Raw genomic sequence first — 17652 nt, 5'->3', positions numbered from 1 at the left:
CACGGCACCGTGTAGCTGGATAAAATGTCCTACTTGACGAAGGTCTACGAAGTATGCGCCGAGGACGGGAATTTCTCGAAATTAAATTCCGATGCCTACTTTCTTCTCTGTCGAAGAGCATATTACAAGCGCAGACGAAGAAGAGGCACACATACAATCTGCTTTACAGAAATAACATGATTTTATACTTATACTAAGAATTTTATATACTTAAAATTAAGTAAACTTGTGTAAGTGAATTCTTTGTATAAATTGTTTGCATTTACTAAAAATCTTGTTGATTGTGAGTCGCGCATTGTAGACTGTGTATCACTCCTTCGTCCGTGTTTGTAGCTGCGTTCTACCACCAGATGTGTAGGATTACCAACGATCCCGTTGAAGAAGTTCCAATTAGAACGTAAAAATGAGAAATCACACAAAGATGCGGCTTTTTTCATCGTTTTAGAGCTTCGTATAATTTTGATATATCTAAGCTATTACAAATGGCTTGCACCACCAATTGTGACATAAATGTCTGAAGTAATTACGCAAGGTCCAAGAACTAATGCGAGCATACAACGTGGGAACTATAGCAAGTGGTGGTGGTGGTGGTGGTGGTGGTGGTGCTGGTGAAAGTGCTCGCCGTTGTCGGTCTCACAGAGGTGGGCCGACTGACGCACTGGGGGAATGTGCGTCCTGGGCCGACTTCTAAGGGAACTAGAGTAGCTTGATGGGCTTGTTGGTACATGACTCAGAGAACAAGGAGCAGTCAAAAACAGGGACAACGACACAAGAAGACACACAAACAGAGGCTCCACTATCAACAAGTTTTTACTGGACTACACAAGCACATTTATAACCAATGGTATAGAGGGGAAAAAGGGGGGGCAAAAACGGAACACACGTGGGGGCCATAAAAACACGAGGAACAACCGGATCTAACTACTCAACTCCAGCTTTTAGTCTGCATTCCAAGAACCCAAACTCTTCCCTTGTTAGCGATATCGACGGCTCACTAACACATTTATCAGACCCATACTTCATTATCAAAAAGGCCTCGAAAACTTCTCTTTCATTCTTGGATTTGAATCGTCCTCTAATCTTTGTTCTCGGAAACTCTGGAACGCAACCGCAGACCCTTACGTGTTCGTGCAAGGTACCCCCACCCGTTTTATTTACACAATTCTTATGTTCCATTAAACGTTCATTTAGGCACCGGCCAGATTGTAAATAAAACGGGTGGGGGTACCTTGCATGAACACGTAAGAGCCTGCGGTTGCGTTCCAGAGTTTCCGAGAACAAAGATTAGAGGACGATTCAAATCCAAGAATGAAAGAGAAATTTTCGAGGCCTTTTTGATAATGAAGTATGGGTCTGATAAATGCGTTAGTGAGCCGTCGATATCGCTAACAAGGGAAGAGTTTGGGTTCTTGGAATGCAGACTAAAAGCTGGAGTTGAGTAGTTAGATCCGGTTGTTCCTCGTGTTTTTATGGCCCCCACGTGTGTTCCGTTTTTGCCCCTTTTTTCCCCCTCGATACCATTGGTTATAAATGTGCTTGTGTAGTCCAGTAAAAACTTGTTGATAGTGGAGCCTCTGTTTGTGTGTCTTCTTGTGTCGTTGTCCCTGTTTTTGACTGCTCCTTGTTCTCTGATTCTAAGGGAACTGTGGCAACATATGTCTGAAAGTGTCTGAGGAAAAAAAAAACAGACAGCACAGCCGGCACCGGGATTCGAACGAACTACAGCACGTAACTTCAAGTGAACTCTTTACTTCTCCAATAGACAATTTTAAAAAGATGCGCGCGCCTCCAAGCGCGAGGCGCAAAGCAGCATGGGAACTTTGAGGGGCACTGCTCTGTCGTCTGCTTCGGTCATGGTTTACCCCGGCTGACGCTGCTGCTGCGCACACCGGGAATGTTGTTGTTCTTCTTCTACCTCCGCCTCTGAACGTTTCGTAGTGCTGCGAGACGCTCTAAGTTCCCATGAGCCCTTGCGTGCCATATGCTCGCTTAGCATGCGAGAGGTACGGGTATCGATGCCCCGCATCTCCAGAACATGATTTTTGTAAATACCTCTATTGGGAACTTCACGCTTACTTTCATAACACGTAACTTGGTTAGGATAATTTTTTACGCTGTAACTTATCTTGCAACGAGCTCTGTTTGTCAAGCAGCTTCCTCTTCTCTGGATGCGATGCCATCAAAGAGACAGCAACGAATATAGATTATGACGATGACATGGGGTCATCAAAGGGAACCTATTATGGAGGTGTTGCTATTATCAGGAACGAAGTCGTCCTCTTCCTAATTTGCTGTTATGTAAGACGTCTATTGGCTAAAGAGTTACTATATTTCTATGCCATTTTAGCACCCTTTACGATCCATAACGTCTATTCCCACTCTTACTTCGCGAAGTGGGTGGGAGATACATTTCTGACAGCGTTGTCGATATCCGTTAGTGTCGTTACGGTGCTTGTTAAATAGCGCAATACTAACGGGCTTGAGTTCGCTGCTGATTGAGCACCCAGAACGTTCGATACAGCCGCGCTCTGTGTCTTTCACTTGAGTGTATATTGATATTGGAGTCGTTTTTGGTGATAGAGAGGGCAGCGGACGAGGGGTGCTACATATCTAGCGTGGGCTTCGACACAAGGAAGCACTCAGAACAAAGTGTGTAAAAGCAAGGAGATAATGGCGACTTCCACTGGTCTCTCTTTCTCCTCTAGAAGTACACTCTCTTTCTGAAATTATTCATTGATTCACCGGTTTTGATACAAAGGCCAGTTTGTGACCTATATAATCTTGCATCTGAAACTGTCATCCAAGCATTAGTGAACAATCAAGACCAACAAAAACGCGAATTGTGCAATTCTTGACAAGTCATGCGAAGCAAGATAAATTGCTAACATAGCTAAATAACATGTCCATTTTTTTATCAATCAATCTCTGACATCGCAAGCACCATGTCGTAAAGAGCTCCTTTCTGATGCTGATTTCGCTACACGCTTTTTATTGATTCGACAGAATCCGTTGGCTCATCGAATTTTTTCCCTCTCTCTCTCTCTCTCTTTCATTTCAAGCCCCTTTTCAGAATACGCCCTTGAAACCAGAACAAAAAATGCTGATGTGGCACGAATCTTTATATCCCGAGCCATCAGCTGATTAGCCAGGGAGTCAGTAAGCTCACAACTTCCCAAGAGGTACGGCATAAATATCGCGCACAGCGCACGGGCTTAAATTGGAACTCAGCGTTCGCATTAAACTCCGCCAATGAAATACGGCGGGACACTAGAATGCAAATTGCATCGAATCGTTGAATCGTTATGAATGTTTAATTATCGGTAAATATATCATTCTGCGAGAGGGCAATAATATCGAACCCATTGCAAGCAATCACTGAATGAATAGCAAAAAATAGTTTCATTGTTGCCCACATCACTCTTTAAATGCATACTCATTCTTGTGGACTGACAAGCACGATGGCGCATTATGGCGCACGTTTTCATACAAATCTTATCAGAAAGACCAATCTGTAATCTGCCCAAACAGCGGCAGTACGTCTCCCCGAGAGTTGCCATAAATATCACCGATGGTCACACAGACACACGACACGATGTAACGTGCCTCCAAAGAATTGCCAGGCTGTGTTTCCGGTAAGCTGAAATAGGCTGTGTAAACACAGTACAACAATGTAAAAAATTATACGATTTCATAAAACATTAAAAGGCTTTCAAAAAAATTTATAGCATTTCAAAATAAGTTAAAAAACGATGGCCCCCATGCATAAAGCCCCGCAAGCAATTTATTGCTCTTGCTCCACATTACGCTGTTGGCAATGTAGCATGGAAAGACAGGATTTCTCACAGGCGGAATCACATGCACCCGTACGCAAACACGTTTTTTTACGTACGGGTAATACCACGGAAAAGAAGTCATCTACGGTAATCGTCCTCAGGAATTTCCTCAAACTCGAGCCAAGGAAACCACTTGACTGCTCTCAATAGTTTTGCAAAGCAGACCACAGAGCTACCATCTGCTTTTTCATTGTCGTCTGCTTGACGTAGACGAAAATTAGCGGTATTCCATGCCCGGAATGCTTGTTTTTAATCACGCAGAATGGTTAGAAAGGCAGATAAAAAGCAATTCTGTCAGACGGTGCTGGCAATATACTGTGACATCCGAATACTGTCACTAGAGCTAGTCGTTTTGTAAAGCTGTTCAAGCTCACTTCAACTCGCTTGTGTATATATAATCGTAGTCGATCACATCTTTTGCTGAGGAAGAAAGAGAAAGGCAAACTTCGAAACTCATCTTACGTATACACAAGATGCTTATCTTGATGGTCTTTCTTCCAACCTACATTCTAGATACCCACATTGCACACACGCGCCCCGGAAATGCGATCCCATATTGACGCACCACACGCGTCTTACCCACGCACGAGACCGATATACGGTTACGGGTGGCAATTCCTATAAGCTTACAAAAGGCTTACAGGTAAGGCTCTTCCACGAACACTAAGGTTCTTTGACGCGGTTTATGATAAGTGAAAGAGACCCAGAAAATAAAGTGCTGTCGTGCACGATGTCTTAAGGGAGGCGCTATTTATTTCGAAGAGCGCGCACACAATGAAGAACTCGCGAATACAATTTCGATTTCTTTAAAACAACGCTCCGCTCTTTCGTTGTTGTTTTTGTTTTTAACGATGAGATAGTGGTCGCTCAGCCAGAGCGTGGGATGTGGTATAGGTTGATTGAGCGAAAGAAATACATTGAACAAAGAAGGAAAGAGGCGCATCCAAGTAAGACCGTTTTGTCTCTCGAAAACGCGAACACTGTGAAAGCGCTACTTCTTTGCGTAACGCGAGGCGATCGCGTACTCTATATCTAGAACCCTCCAACGTTGCGTGCATACGGTGGGCCCCTCTCGTACCGCTTTTGCAGCAACGTGAGAACACGAGATTTGGCTCCTGTTTATCTTAACGTGGATACCGTTAATGATCTCGTTTACTCGCCAGACTGCGCCACAATAGTGAGAGTTTTAGCGCATCGTACGTCATCGCTTTCGCGTACGTAAGAGATAGCGTTGATGGTTCTACGCGCTGCGCCAAGCAGTCTGTGTTTTGCGCGTGCGCAGCATCACAAACGCTATCCCATACGTACGCAAAGGAGATAGCGTAAGATGTGTTTAAACTCACGAATGCTTCGCGTAACGTATGCGCATGCTTCCAACCAAAACTGCATCGCAGAGCGACGCGTCTCGCAAAGCGCCAACGCATAACGTGCGCAAGGGCCGGAAACGATATACTAAAAGTCAAGTTCAAAAATTCGAAAAGCGCGCGCTTCGAATTTATAAACAAGCTGTAAAACACATGTCATGATAAAGCTGACACTACGACGAAACTGAGACATTGGTAAACAGAGCTGTCGAATGAGTACGATCATCTGTAGCTGTTTCCCTTAGTTAGACTAAGGTGAAGGGACGCAACAATACAGTTCACTCAGCTGTTACCTGCGCGGGCGACTCAGGTGAGGCAAAGATGTACTGTGCTTGTTTTTAGGAACTGTTTACACTCGATGTCATATACAAGTGACTCTTATGTTGCAGAAGTCTCGACATTATTTCGGTCGGCGTCGTCACTTTGCAAGTTGGCTTCACGCTATACTTGCGCACATTAGGTGAAGCACGCTTTACAGAAACGAGAAAAGGTTTCCCAAGAGTTTCCAATGTTGCTTTACCTTGATACACTCTAAAAACAGAACTTCACCGCATAGCACGCTGTGCTCCAACCATTGCCAAGAATGATAAGGTTATCGCTACTGATTCGAAGAGGGAGGGGGCGTACGCCCCCTCCCTTTTTTTCCCACTTTTAACATCCCAACTTTATCGTCCAAATATAACTGTTGTTGTTCTCTCCCCTGAATTGTTGAGAACATCTGGCATACGCCTGTTGTGACGCTTATGCAGTGGCGTTAGCTGTCACAAAAAGGCGTACGGCCCACTCCCTCCGATTTGTTCATCCAAATGTATTACACGGCACCACGGTTAGCCCGGTTTTTAGAAAGCACTTTGATCACGACAACCGAAACAATGCCGAAGTCTTATTACTGTCCAGTAGCGTCACATAGCGAACGTCATTGTTCTTCTTCAGTTTGTGCGTCACAAGCGTCACGCAACAGCACGTGAGAACAGTTTTGTGTAGGCCGCGATGTCCGATCAGCATATGCGATGTGCGGGAGCAAGTGGCGAATCACGCGGGTCGCGATTCATTTGTGACTTGCTACAGTGTTCCGAATGGTATTTGTGTCTCCTGACTTGTTGACAATGGGATGAGGCGCCTACATTGGACACTTTTTTTTTATTGGGTGTTAGCGCCGCGAAGCAACTGTGTCTATGAGCGGCGTACAGATGTGGACAGACGCAGAGAGGACATCAGGAAGGAGTGGGGAACAGTGGGGTTAGTATGCGTCCTGGGCAGACTTCAGGGGGAACGGTGCCGACATTCGTCTGTAAAGACTTCGGAAAAACCCAGAGAAAACCTGAGACAGCACAGCCGGCGGTAGGATTCGAACCCACCACCTCCCAGTCTCCAGCACGACCTTGGTTACCGCCAGCGAGCGGACGCCTTAGACTACACTCGGCCATGCCGCTGGTTTGGACACATTATGCGTGTCCAAGGTAGACGCCTCCTTCTGTGTGGTGAAGTTCTGTTTAAACAGAGTACAGACCATCGAGAAGCCGAAGATCCCGACCGGGATTGTCGCACAGACTTTGATGTCGCGAAGTAAATACCTGAAAAAAAAAAGAAGAAGAAGGAACACCGAAATCCGTCTTTCTTCATCTGTGCTTCCTTCTTATTTCCCTCGGTTAAACTTTCGCAGAGCCTGCTTCGAAATGCATGAGGATGCGCGGATAAATGCGAGGAGCGATCTATCTTCGACAACTTATCCAATGCATATCTGAGCGCACCGTGCCCATGCGCGGACTGGCGACGGCGTTCAGCATACTCCTCGAGGATTAACATAGGCAAGTTGAGCATCTCCGTTACGATAAAACCCTCAATGTAAATCAATCACCGCAACCACAGCTCGCATTCGTTATTTTCTTTTTATGCCTACGGCGTGGAATACAACCCCAGGAATTCGAGCGATATTCATTCGCCCGCTGTGGGTCTATTTAAGGGCAAACTTGCCCGACTGGTGCGAATATGAACTCTAAACTAATCTGACCAAAGTACGCGCATCTCCGACTCGGACAAGCAGCTAATACCGTGTAGCATAACCAGCAGAGTCACGTAGAGAAAACGTAAAACAAGCAAAACTCGATGTTAAAATTTTCACGCATCCTCGAAATAAAGCACTATTTTCCCGCAGTTTTGTCTTAATGCGTTTATTGTCATTCTTGTCAGATCAACATTTTGAGAGAACCATGCAACTAACCGACACTCAGTACGCTGCTTGTAAAAACGAGCGATGTTTTAATCCGCATCATCTTGCCATTTTTCACAACGACGTGTTCGAACAAACAAAGTACCCTTGACAAATGACTATCACTTACCTGGAAACCCGAAAAAGACAAATGACACAATCGATAAGGAGGAGGACACCGAGTTGGTTTATGCGGCACACCATTCAGTGAGAGAAACTGATGTTCTGAGGCTGGAACAACATAGGTAGAGCCCTGGACCGGTAATCCAGAAGATGTGGGTTCGATCCCTACAGCTGGCTAACCTTTTCAGTGACTTTCATCTTTCACCATTCAGTGAAAACGTAACGAAAGGAAAGATCACGCTGTCTTTGATGTGGGCGCGTAGTATATTGGACAATGCTCCAGACGGCCGTGAGTGCAGTATTATAGGATATCCTAAAAGATAATGCCAAGTAAAAAGGTGTTTGCCACGTCATGTTTACTCAAGCCATAATCCTCCGTCGTTTGAAGTCACGTCTGCCTTGTGTGTCGTGTGTGTGTGTATTTCCAGATAGGCACTTTTTGTGTTACAAACTGGAGTAGATTTCCACGTAAGGTGCTTTGTGTTGCAACAGGCTGCACATGCCGCAGTTCGGAACGAAAGCCACATGCATGTATCACCAGGATTTGTACATAATTGAGGATCGCGAAAAATACTCGCAGCGTTTCGATAGCTTCTGTCGGTACTTGCTGTACCATACCGTGACATACATTGCACGTTTCATTATGATGCGGTTGTGTACCCGTCCTGAAGAAACGGTCTATAGAGCGTTACGTTTCACCTACGACCAACGAAGAACCTGATACCTAAGAAGTGTTGCGGCACAGTCAAGATTTGAACGCGTTTTGTCAGACAGATTCCCCGCCTAGGACAGATCCAGAGACCAGATTTTAAAACGCGATTTTAGCCAAAAACCCGGCATACCCCCAATGCTCTCAGACGTGCTTACACAAACAAAGCCCGTGAGAGAGTAACATGTATATGCACACACACACACACACACACACACACTCGAGATGCGCACCTTCTTGACGTTTTTGGTCATTGCTGCCACCAGCGATTATGACCCGCAAGACTGTAAGATATAACACCCTGAGAAAGTCTCTGATGAAGAGGAAGAATCATCACGTGCATGAAGAGACGTTGAAGAAGGCACGCGCTGATGCATTCCACAATTTGTCGCGAGATAGGTATGACCTGATGCAGCGTTGTGCCTGTGCCTTCTCAGTGTCTTCGTAGAAGGGACCATCCGTGGTGGGCTTTCTTCCGAGGGCTTTGCCTGTGCAGCCCAACTTAATACCACATGCCGGCCATCCTTTAGTTTTGACGCGTTCCTGGAGTGCGACGACCTAGACTTCCAGGACCTCAAGTGGGCCTTCGTGCGGCTCAGTCTTTTGTGTTCGCACTGCGACTGCGGCTCTCTTAGACTTCGGGACCTTCTTAGGAAGACAGCTACATCTGAAAACTTTGCGAGGAAGACGCTGCCAAAATTTGCGTTCAAGGTTTCGTCGATCGAAGACAGTTCTCAGCAAGTAAGGACGCATTGTTTTGTTAATGAGAATATTTTACGTGCTTTGCTTCAAAAGCACGTAATTTGCTGCAAGTACGTAGTCTTCCACGAGTGTGTTTTGGTAACGTGATCTGTAAGTTTGAAGCATGCGGGCACGGGCACTACTTTGAGACGCGAAGGCATGCGCGCTCCTAGGCGGATCACAGACGTCTTGTGGGCGAAGTTGACCTGTTGTAGTTGACTTGCCCTGAGCTTGACTTGTCACTGGAAGTTTACGCCTTTGTTTGCGTACCAGTGTTCTGTGCTGGGTTATTTACAGAACTAGAAAATGATTAAGCAAGTGCTTGCTTTTTTCAGCTGGAATCCCTCGTTCACATACTGGACGTCTTGGAGGCCATAAAGGAATTTGTTTTGAATACGGATACCTTCCTTAGCCTACTACCCTACATAATGGCGATGGTTGACTCATTGCCAGAATCACAAGTAGGCATCGACGACATCTACGATAGGGCCGTGAAGTTGGAAGAGCTTGCGACGAGTGGCGCCATGCTGGGTAGACAACGTGTGTTGTCCCACCCGGACTTCAGAACTCTCCCAGTCGTTCCAGCATCTGAAGAGTTGCTAGCCAGAGAATTGCCTCATTTGACGCCTAATCGTGTCCGTGGGCCGTATAATAGCACGGATAACTATCTGGACGTCCAGTTTAGACTGCTTCGTGAGGATTTCGTCCGTCCGCTTCGGGAAGGGATAAGGGAGTGCGCCCGGGCACAGCAAGTCCGTGGATATAGATACAGGTAAACTTCGTATAATGCCAGAATATTCCGAAACTTGCTGTCTCTTGCACAAAAATTGATCAGCCTTGTCGGAGCCACCCATGTTTATCGATACCATTCGCTTATATTGTTACTATGCCGCATGTGTATCGTATTTTATTGTTGCGTTGATATATGCCAGTAACCATACTGTGAGATGGACATTTCAGGAAGGTTTTAGTGGATCATACCTGCTAGAAGATAGCATCCACAGTACGCAAAGAGTGCCTTGCGCGCATGAGCTATTTTTCTGGAATAACGTCCCGACATTTGCGGGAGCATCTCGTAGGATTTCGGCAAGCATATCGTCTTTTCATTCGTTAAGATCGAAGAGCAAAGTGTACTGCAAGTACAAAATAACGTTAAAACATTACGAGAATGCCTTCACACGTTTATTAGCGTCCTGTCGCTACTTTTTAGACCAGCGGCAGAGTGGATTAAGGCGTCCCACTCGTTGATGGTAGCCAAGGTCGTGCTGAGCACTGGGAGGTAGTGGGTTCGAGTCCTACCATCGCCTGTGCTGTCCGAGGTTTTTCTGGGGTTTTCCGAAACTTTCTAGACGAATGTCCTCACAATTCCCCCTGAAGTCAGCCCAGGAGGCATACTAACATCCCCTGTCCCCCACTCCTTCCTGCTGTCCTCACTCGATCTGGCCACATCTATACGCCGCTCATAGCCACAGTTGCTTCGCGGCGCTAACAAGGAAATGAAAAAAAAAAAAAAAATTCTGAAAAAATAAAAAAAAACGATTGCGTGCGATCTATTGAGACTTCGCGGGAGCATTTGAAGCATTACAACGGTCTGCGATTCTTGGTCATTTAAAACGGGCGCGAGATAATTAGTTTACGTTTAACTAAGCCGACGTATTTCTGTGCAGGCAAGAAATATTCCGCAAGTTGGACGGCGTCAACGTCCATTCCGGCGTTGTCGTCATTTCCTCTTCCGTCAACGCGGATGGAAGGGTATACGTCGTGCAGTTCGACGCCTCGAGTTTCTCAAAGATACACTGGAAGGAAACGAGGCGCTTCATTCCCGGATCGCTTCTTTGCTTCAGTAAGGACAACTTCGAGACAATCCAGGTGGCCACGGTGTCGCGTGCCACTCCAAGCATGCTCGGCAGAGGCGTCGTTGAAGTCACATTCTGGAATTGTAGCTGCGAAGTCACGGGCCAGTTTGTTGTTCTGGAAAGCATCGCATACTTCGAGGGTTATCGTCATGTATTCCAGGCTCTGCAAAACACGCACGTTCTTCCACTGGAAAAGTACATCGTAGGTGAGCTGATACAGCCCAAAGTCGTTGAGGTCATGTGGCCGATGTGGCTATGTAACGCAGAAAGAGCGCTCCCTGGAGTTCTATAAGACAGTTCATGGCAGGCCGCTGACAAACTGTGTGGCACAGTTACAGGGTGTCCCAGCTAAATGCGAACGCATTCTTTCAAAAATGTGTACATCACTTTTTTCGAGATGAAGTCAGTTGCAATATAGCATATGCTGAACGGCGCTCCTTAAGAGGGCACCAGCAAGCTCCCAAGGCGATGTCCTGATTACCTTCCTTTAAATGTATTCGCCTTTATAACTGGGACACCCTGTGCAGATATTTAACATTTTACGTTGCCGAGAAAAATACACGAATACATATAATCATTTGCGTGCCCAACCGGTTGTAAATATGACAACTCACAGACTGACGATAGAAAACCCTTCCGAATATCATGTTACCAGCATCGCGACAGTACTTAGGTTGTTTAGAATGGCCGCTGACCACATTAGGAACCTAGATAGAAACTGTTGCACTGTTGACGGCACAGGCATATAATTGTGCGGAATCATTGGCAGGTGCGGAATCCGTCGTTTTCCATCCAAGTTACGTGAATAATTCGACGACGTTCGACATAACGTGTCTCCTAGAGGCACCTGGTGGTACCCGCCGAAAGGTGACCCTGCTCGACCGAGACAGCTGGCCAAAGGCGGAAGAAGTCCAACTGGACAGCTCCCAACTGGAGGCTCTTCAGTACGCGCTAACTCATGAACTAGGGGTCATACAGGGACCTCCGGGAACGGGAAAGACCTACATGGGTTTGAAGATTGTTCAGACGCTGTTGGAGAACGACGCCGTATGGGGTGACGGCCAAGGTCCCATCTTGGTGGTCTGTTATACCAATCGCGCCCTGGATCAGTTTCTGGAAGGCATGCTTCAGTTCACGAAACTTGTTACGAGGATGGGCGGTGGATGTAAGAACAACGCCTTGAAAAAGTATCATGTCAATAAGAAGTGTAAACGGACACTCGCTGATCGGCAGTCCTCTCAAGCTCTACGGAAGCACCTTGGACGACTGAAGGTTTGCTTTTTGTCTGTTTTCGCTTCTGTAGTACACATGATGGTACACATGGTACACATGAGTACATATCTCAGCTCTCACTGTAGCTTATGCATTGACCTTTTTTCAGGCACTTTCAACATTGTCGCAGACCGTCTTTTCCGTACCTGAGGAAGAGGACATTGTAAAACTGCTTATGCATGTCATGAGCAAGGCGTGCTGCCAGTCCTTCTTGCAAGCGGTGTTCGACGAGCATTCCTTCTGTCAAGTGTTCAGGGTGTGGTTACGCCTGGATCAAACGAAAGCACTCTTCGTGAATCAAAGCAGCAAAAAGGGCACGTCGTCGGTAAGGGAGGCTGGATTGGTATACTATATCCTCAGAGTATGCCTGGTGTGTCTGTCTTCTGCACAGAGTTACTACCCCACATGGCTTCTTTAGGCAGGCGGAGCGCGGATGACGTTGACATTATCCGCATCCGCACTGCACTCGCGCACGTAAACATCCGCGACAGCGTCCACGTCAGATGAAAAGTGTGTCCGCACATCCACAGTCATTGAATTTGAGGGGGGGGGGGCAATCCGCATGACGAAAATGTTATGTATACAAACCCAGAAATACTGTCATTCACAATTGTGCCATAAAACGCACTTAAAGGCACAACAAAGGATATACACCATTTTGCGTCAATTGTGGCGCCACAACACTAATGCTTATTTGAGGATAAAATGCGGATATCCGCACCTGCAGCGGTGGTGCGCGAGTTTATCCGCACCTCACCCTCGTGAATTTCAAGACCTTATATTTTTATCCGCAGTCACGGCGTAGACCGGACATCCGCGCGGATCCACCACTATACACGTGACACCACATGACACGCCACATGGCAAGGTTTCTAAAAACATTTACCGCCAGCACTAAAAGACTCCTGCGTTGACGCTCAAATTATTGGTGGCTGGTTTTGTGACATATTGAACCATTAGGCATAGGCAATTCGCATTAGACAGTGCGTTGATAGGGACGTCATTTGCACAGGTGCACAAAGCTAAAAAGGGGTCCAACAAGCGGGACCTGGACACAAGCTCTTGGGAAGCACATCTGCGCAACATCATCAAGGAGGGCGATCCAGCCACAGGAGACGATCACGTCGAGGACGTCTGGACGCTACGATCTCGAGAGCGCTGGAAACTATATCGATACTGGGTCCACAACCTGACTTCTGTGATTGACACATTTCAAACTTCTGAGATGACAACAATGGAAGGTGTGCAAGAGCGCATGGCACACTCCAAACTAATGGCTGTCCTACCGGTCCTTAGGGCGTCCAAGGTGGGTACCTAATGGATTCCAAGAAGGGCACTAAAGTGCAAAAATTTCTCCTGGTGTGTGTGTGCAGATGACCAGAAGTCTTGTTTCAGGTCATTGGAATGACAACAACGTGCGCGGCTAAGCACCAGGCTCTCCTCCGCGAAGTGCAACCGCGCATCGTCATCGTGGAAGAGGCAGCCCAAGTACTCGAAGCTCACGTGGTGACAAGCTTGGCTCCGCAAACTCAGCATGTGATCCTCATCGGGGACCACCAGCAGTTGCGTCCGCCTACGAATGTACACGAGCTGTCAATCAGGTACTGGGCTGGCTTGCACGAAACTTTTTGAATGCAACACTCAGCGAGTGTTACCCTCAAGCCCCATTGACAAGCAATAGGCTTGAGTGCAACGCTCATTGAGTGGGGCTACCGAGCACTATAACGCCACTCAGGAAATCTCAACGGAAATCGGTAGGGGACGTGTAGAGCATGGAAGCTTGTCCTTCTGTGTCTGTGCGAAGCTTGGTATGTTGGGGGATCTAACATCGTGTATCATCTCTGACGTTCAGCCACATAGCGTGGTTCCCACTCCCCGTACCGGTCCAGCAACTGCCGTTCTTTAATCGTAATATTGCTGCCATCGTGTGCTTTGTACTACTTATACTTGAAAACAAGATGGTTTACTTAACAGATACAAGATGGACGTGTCGCTTTTCGAAAGAATGCTTATCAACGGCGTGGGTGTCAAACAGCTCCACGTTCAACATCGCATGAGGCCGGAATTCGCCCGCCTTCTCACGCCACGATTCTACCCTATTTTGGAGCCCCACCCGTGCGTGGAACGATACGAAGACATCGAGGGTATGACCACGAACATGTTCTTCTTCAATCACTCCTCCCCCGAGCAGAGAAATTCTGGAAGAAGCTATAGCAACGTTTTCGAGGCACATTTTCTAGTCAACCTCTGCAGATACCTGCTTGCTCAGGGTTACCAACCTTCTCAAGTCACCTTGCTCACGCCGTACATGGGTCAGAAGAAGCTTCTAGAGCGCACAGCTAATACATATCAGGACATGACCGCGGTGGCCATCACAGTAGTGGATAATTTCCAAGGAGAAGAGAACGACATCATCCTCTTGTCCCTGGTTCGCTCCAACGAAACCGGGGAAACCGGTTTTGTTCGAGTGGCGAACCGAATCTGTGTCCTCCTGTCCAGGGCACGTATGGGGTTTTACTGCGTAGGCAATATGACCTTACTGAGCGAGGCGTCCAACTTATGGAGAGACATCGTTGACGACCTCAAATATCGGGGCCTCCTGGGATGCGAACTGAAGTTACGGTGCAGGAGACACTCGAACAGCACGGCAGTAGTAAGAACACTCGAGGACTTTCCTAGCGGTCGTAATAGTTTGTGTAACCTTCCGTGCCCAGCCTCCCTTCCTTGCGGACATTCTTGTCCAAAAAACTGTCACATGGATACTGAGGACCATACGCTGATCACCTGCAGAGAGCGTTGCGGAAAGACATGTTCCAGAGGTCACTGTTGCAACGGACGCTGCCACGGCCACTGCACGCCTTGCACGGTGCACATTAAGGTGGAGTTTCCCGTTTGCCACCATACTTCGGAAGTCCCGTGCTACATGGCAGACGAGGCGACTTGCACGAAAAAATGCGGGCGACTCTTGAAATCCTGTGGTCATCCGTGTGGCAAAAAATGCGGCGAGCCCTGCGGTGGAGCGTGCATCGTATCAAATGTTGAGGTAGGTCCATGCGGACATCTCATCGAAGTCCCGTGCAAGATATCTGGCTGTATCGCTGCTAATCCAGAACTCTGTCGAGCCCGCTGCGAGAGACTGCTACAATGCGGACATAAGTGTGCAGGGCGTTGTGGTGAGCCGTGTGGCGATAACCCGTGCAGGGAAGCCGTAAAGAAGTCCTTACCCTGCGGCCATACGGTCACTGCGGAGTGTCGTGAGTTGGCAACGGTTATTGCATGCCGGACGAAATCTAGTTACGTGCTTCCTTGCGGACATGACGTGGTCCTCGAATGCTGGCAGACCCAAACTGAATCATTTTTCGCCTGCGATCAGTGTCCGAAGTCTCAGCCATGTGGACACATATGCCGCTTCGGATGCACCAGAGCTTGTAGCCACGTTTGCAATGCCGAAGTAGCCGCTCTGTGCTCATCTGGACACACCATTGTAGTTCCTTGTTGGCAGCAAAAAGATCCCTCTGCCATTTCTAGACTGTGCCCTGCACCTTGTCCAGCTATCCTACACTGCGGTCATCCTTGCTGGAATGCCTGCAATGAACCTTGCGCAAGTACGTGCAACAAGTATGTTACTTTGGACAGACCTTGCGGCCACAAAGATATCGTTCCGTGCAGTCTGCGGGAAAAGGAATTTCCTTGCTTAGAACCTTGTCCTCGGTCTCTTGCCTGCGGTCATCTGTGTCCCGCTGCCTGCTACAAAACGCCGTGTCCATACCCGTGCCAGCTATCGTGTCCAATGTCCTGCCCTCATGGCCCGTGTCCGACTGTGTGTGGCTATCCGTGTCCACCTTGCGGAGAACCCTGCACGTGGTCGTGTCCGCACTATCGTTGCGATGCCCTGTGTTGCGAACCTTGTACACGGCCTCCCTGCGACCATCGCTGCGCGAGACTGCTGCCCTGTGGCCATGCTTGTCTCGGAGCCTGCGGCGAGCCCTGTCCGACGCTATGCAGTGTTTGCAAGCCGAAAGAGTACGAGGAAGCAGCGGGAACGTCCCTAAATGTTCTCCTCGTAGCGCTCGGAGACTGCGGACATTCTGTGCCAGAGGAAGATTTGAGGAGAGCTTGTTCCACAGCCCCCGAGGATGACCCTCTTTTGTGCCCTAGATGCTCCACGCCCGCCAGGCATTGTCTGAGGTACGCCACAAGTTTCGTAGTGTGGAACGGGTAACGCGGAGCAACTAAGGGGGTTGGGCTTGTGACGGACCTTGTAACTTCTTGGGTTCGGAATACTTGTGTGGTTCTGTTCAACTGACCTTAGCCCACTGAGTAGTTAGCCCACGAAACCTGTTATATCACTTAGGAACGACCCCAACCCCCCAGACTTCGCCGCTTTTAACATCCTTTGGCTATTGCGAACTCCCTGTAGCTTCGTGCAACATCCGTCGAGAATATCAATTTCACACCATACGAGCCGCTATACGAAAGTTGCAGGGGATACGCGTTTTTTTTGGATTATGGAACGCAGCAGTTCCGACGTCTTTCGCTTCTCTAATGCATGGATACCTCTCTTTGTCACCCCGTAGGTTCGGTCAACATGTCAAGAAGTACATCGCCAGGATGAACAGAGAAAAGCGAAAGGCTCTGGATGACATCCGGAGTGAGCATTACGGGTATGAAGCGGTTGCCGGGCAACGCTCACTTGATGACTACCTCCGTGGTCTCATTGAAGAGAAGAAACCCTGCGACAAGTGACTTCAATAGGCCCACTGAACAAACTTGTCTTGCTTTTATATAGTGTTTTGGTTTCGAAATACTGAGCGCTTCGTTTGGCTACTGTAGCCCTTAGTTCTTGAAACAACAATGAACAATGAAATTTCATTCGCGCTCGAGCCCCTGCAGCGATGTATATTATGTGCATTCGCGATAATCGCCCTCTTCTCTACACTGATCTCAATGTCATCACAAAATCAGACTTTTACAGATAAAGAATATTTCATATCTCCATTTTCTAGATGTGTTGTGTCGCCCAATCATGGGCGTATTGAGACGGGGTGCAGAGGAGGGGGGCTTCGAGGTCACCTGTGAAAATAGTGCACTCTTTATTCATATAGCCATGATTTTGCTACCTCTGAATCGCACAGTTCGCGGCATCCGTCACCAGAAAAAAGCTGACTGGGTTGCACGCTCCACCCCCACCCCCCTTTGGGAATGCCCACGGTCCCAATCTCCCCATCTGTTGAACAGAGCCCACACGTATAGAACAGCGACCACCTTAGTGCCTGTCTTGGGATTACACTGCAGTGGTGGCGCTCCGGCTCAGATCCGTGGGCACTTCATTTCTCTGGTATTTCGAAATGAAAAGCTGAAGATTTGTGTATTGTAGCTGTGCGTAGTTGCTAATGTTTATCACGCTGGAATTGACCGAAATCCTTTGCCTGGTTACAAATATTAGTACAATGGCTATAAAGAGTCTTTGTGGCAATCGTTCGGGTTGCCATGCCTGTAGTGCCCCACTATACAGACCAGGCCAGACCAGACACCAAAGGCTTGT

General features: G+C 47.7%; 1 protein-coding gene and 1 long non-coding RNA gene across 2 annotated transcripts in view; one reads left to right on the top strand and one right to left on the bottom strand.

Moving 5' to 3' along the window:
• Positions 1 to 17652, bottom strand: part of LOC135396196 (uncharacterized) — a 160672-nt gene that overhangs the window by 44009 nt on the left and 99011 nt on the right. The window lies entirely within an intron of this gene.
• Positions 8641 to 17101, top strand: LOC135396195 (NFX1-type zinc finger-containing protein 1-like). Its single transcript, XM_064627220.1, has 9 exons — positions 8641 to 8979; positions 9315 to 9751; positions 10647 to 11041; positions 11605 to 12107; positions 12217 to 12432; positions 13120 to 13413; positions 13503 to 13708; positions 14082 to 16295; positions 16685 to 17101. The coding sequence occupies exons 2-9, from the start codon at positions 9408 to 9410 to the stop codon at positions 16851 to 16853; spliced, it is 4341 nt and encodes a 1446-aa protein (XP_064483290.1). The 5' UTR covers positions 8641 to 8979; positions 9315 to 9407; the 3' UTR covers positions 16854 to 17101.

Source organism: Ornithodoros turicata, chromosome 5 (assembly GCF_037126465.1).
Source record: "Ornithodoros turicata isolate Travis chromosome 5, ASM3712646v1, whole genome shotgun sequence".
In the NCBI taxonomy this organism is placed as follows: Eukaryota; Metazoa; Arthropoda; class Arachnida; order Ixodida; family Argasidae; genus Ornithodoros; species Ornithodoros turicata.
The sequence above is the reverse complement of the archived record's forward strand: the minus strand, read 5'-3'. Positions and strand labels throughout refer to the sequence as shown.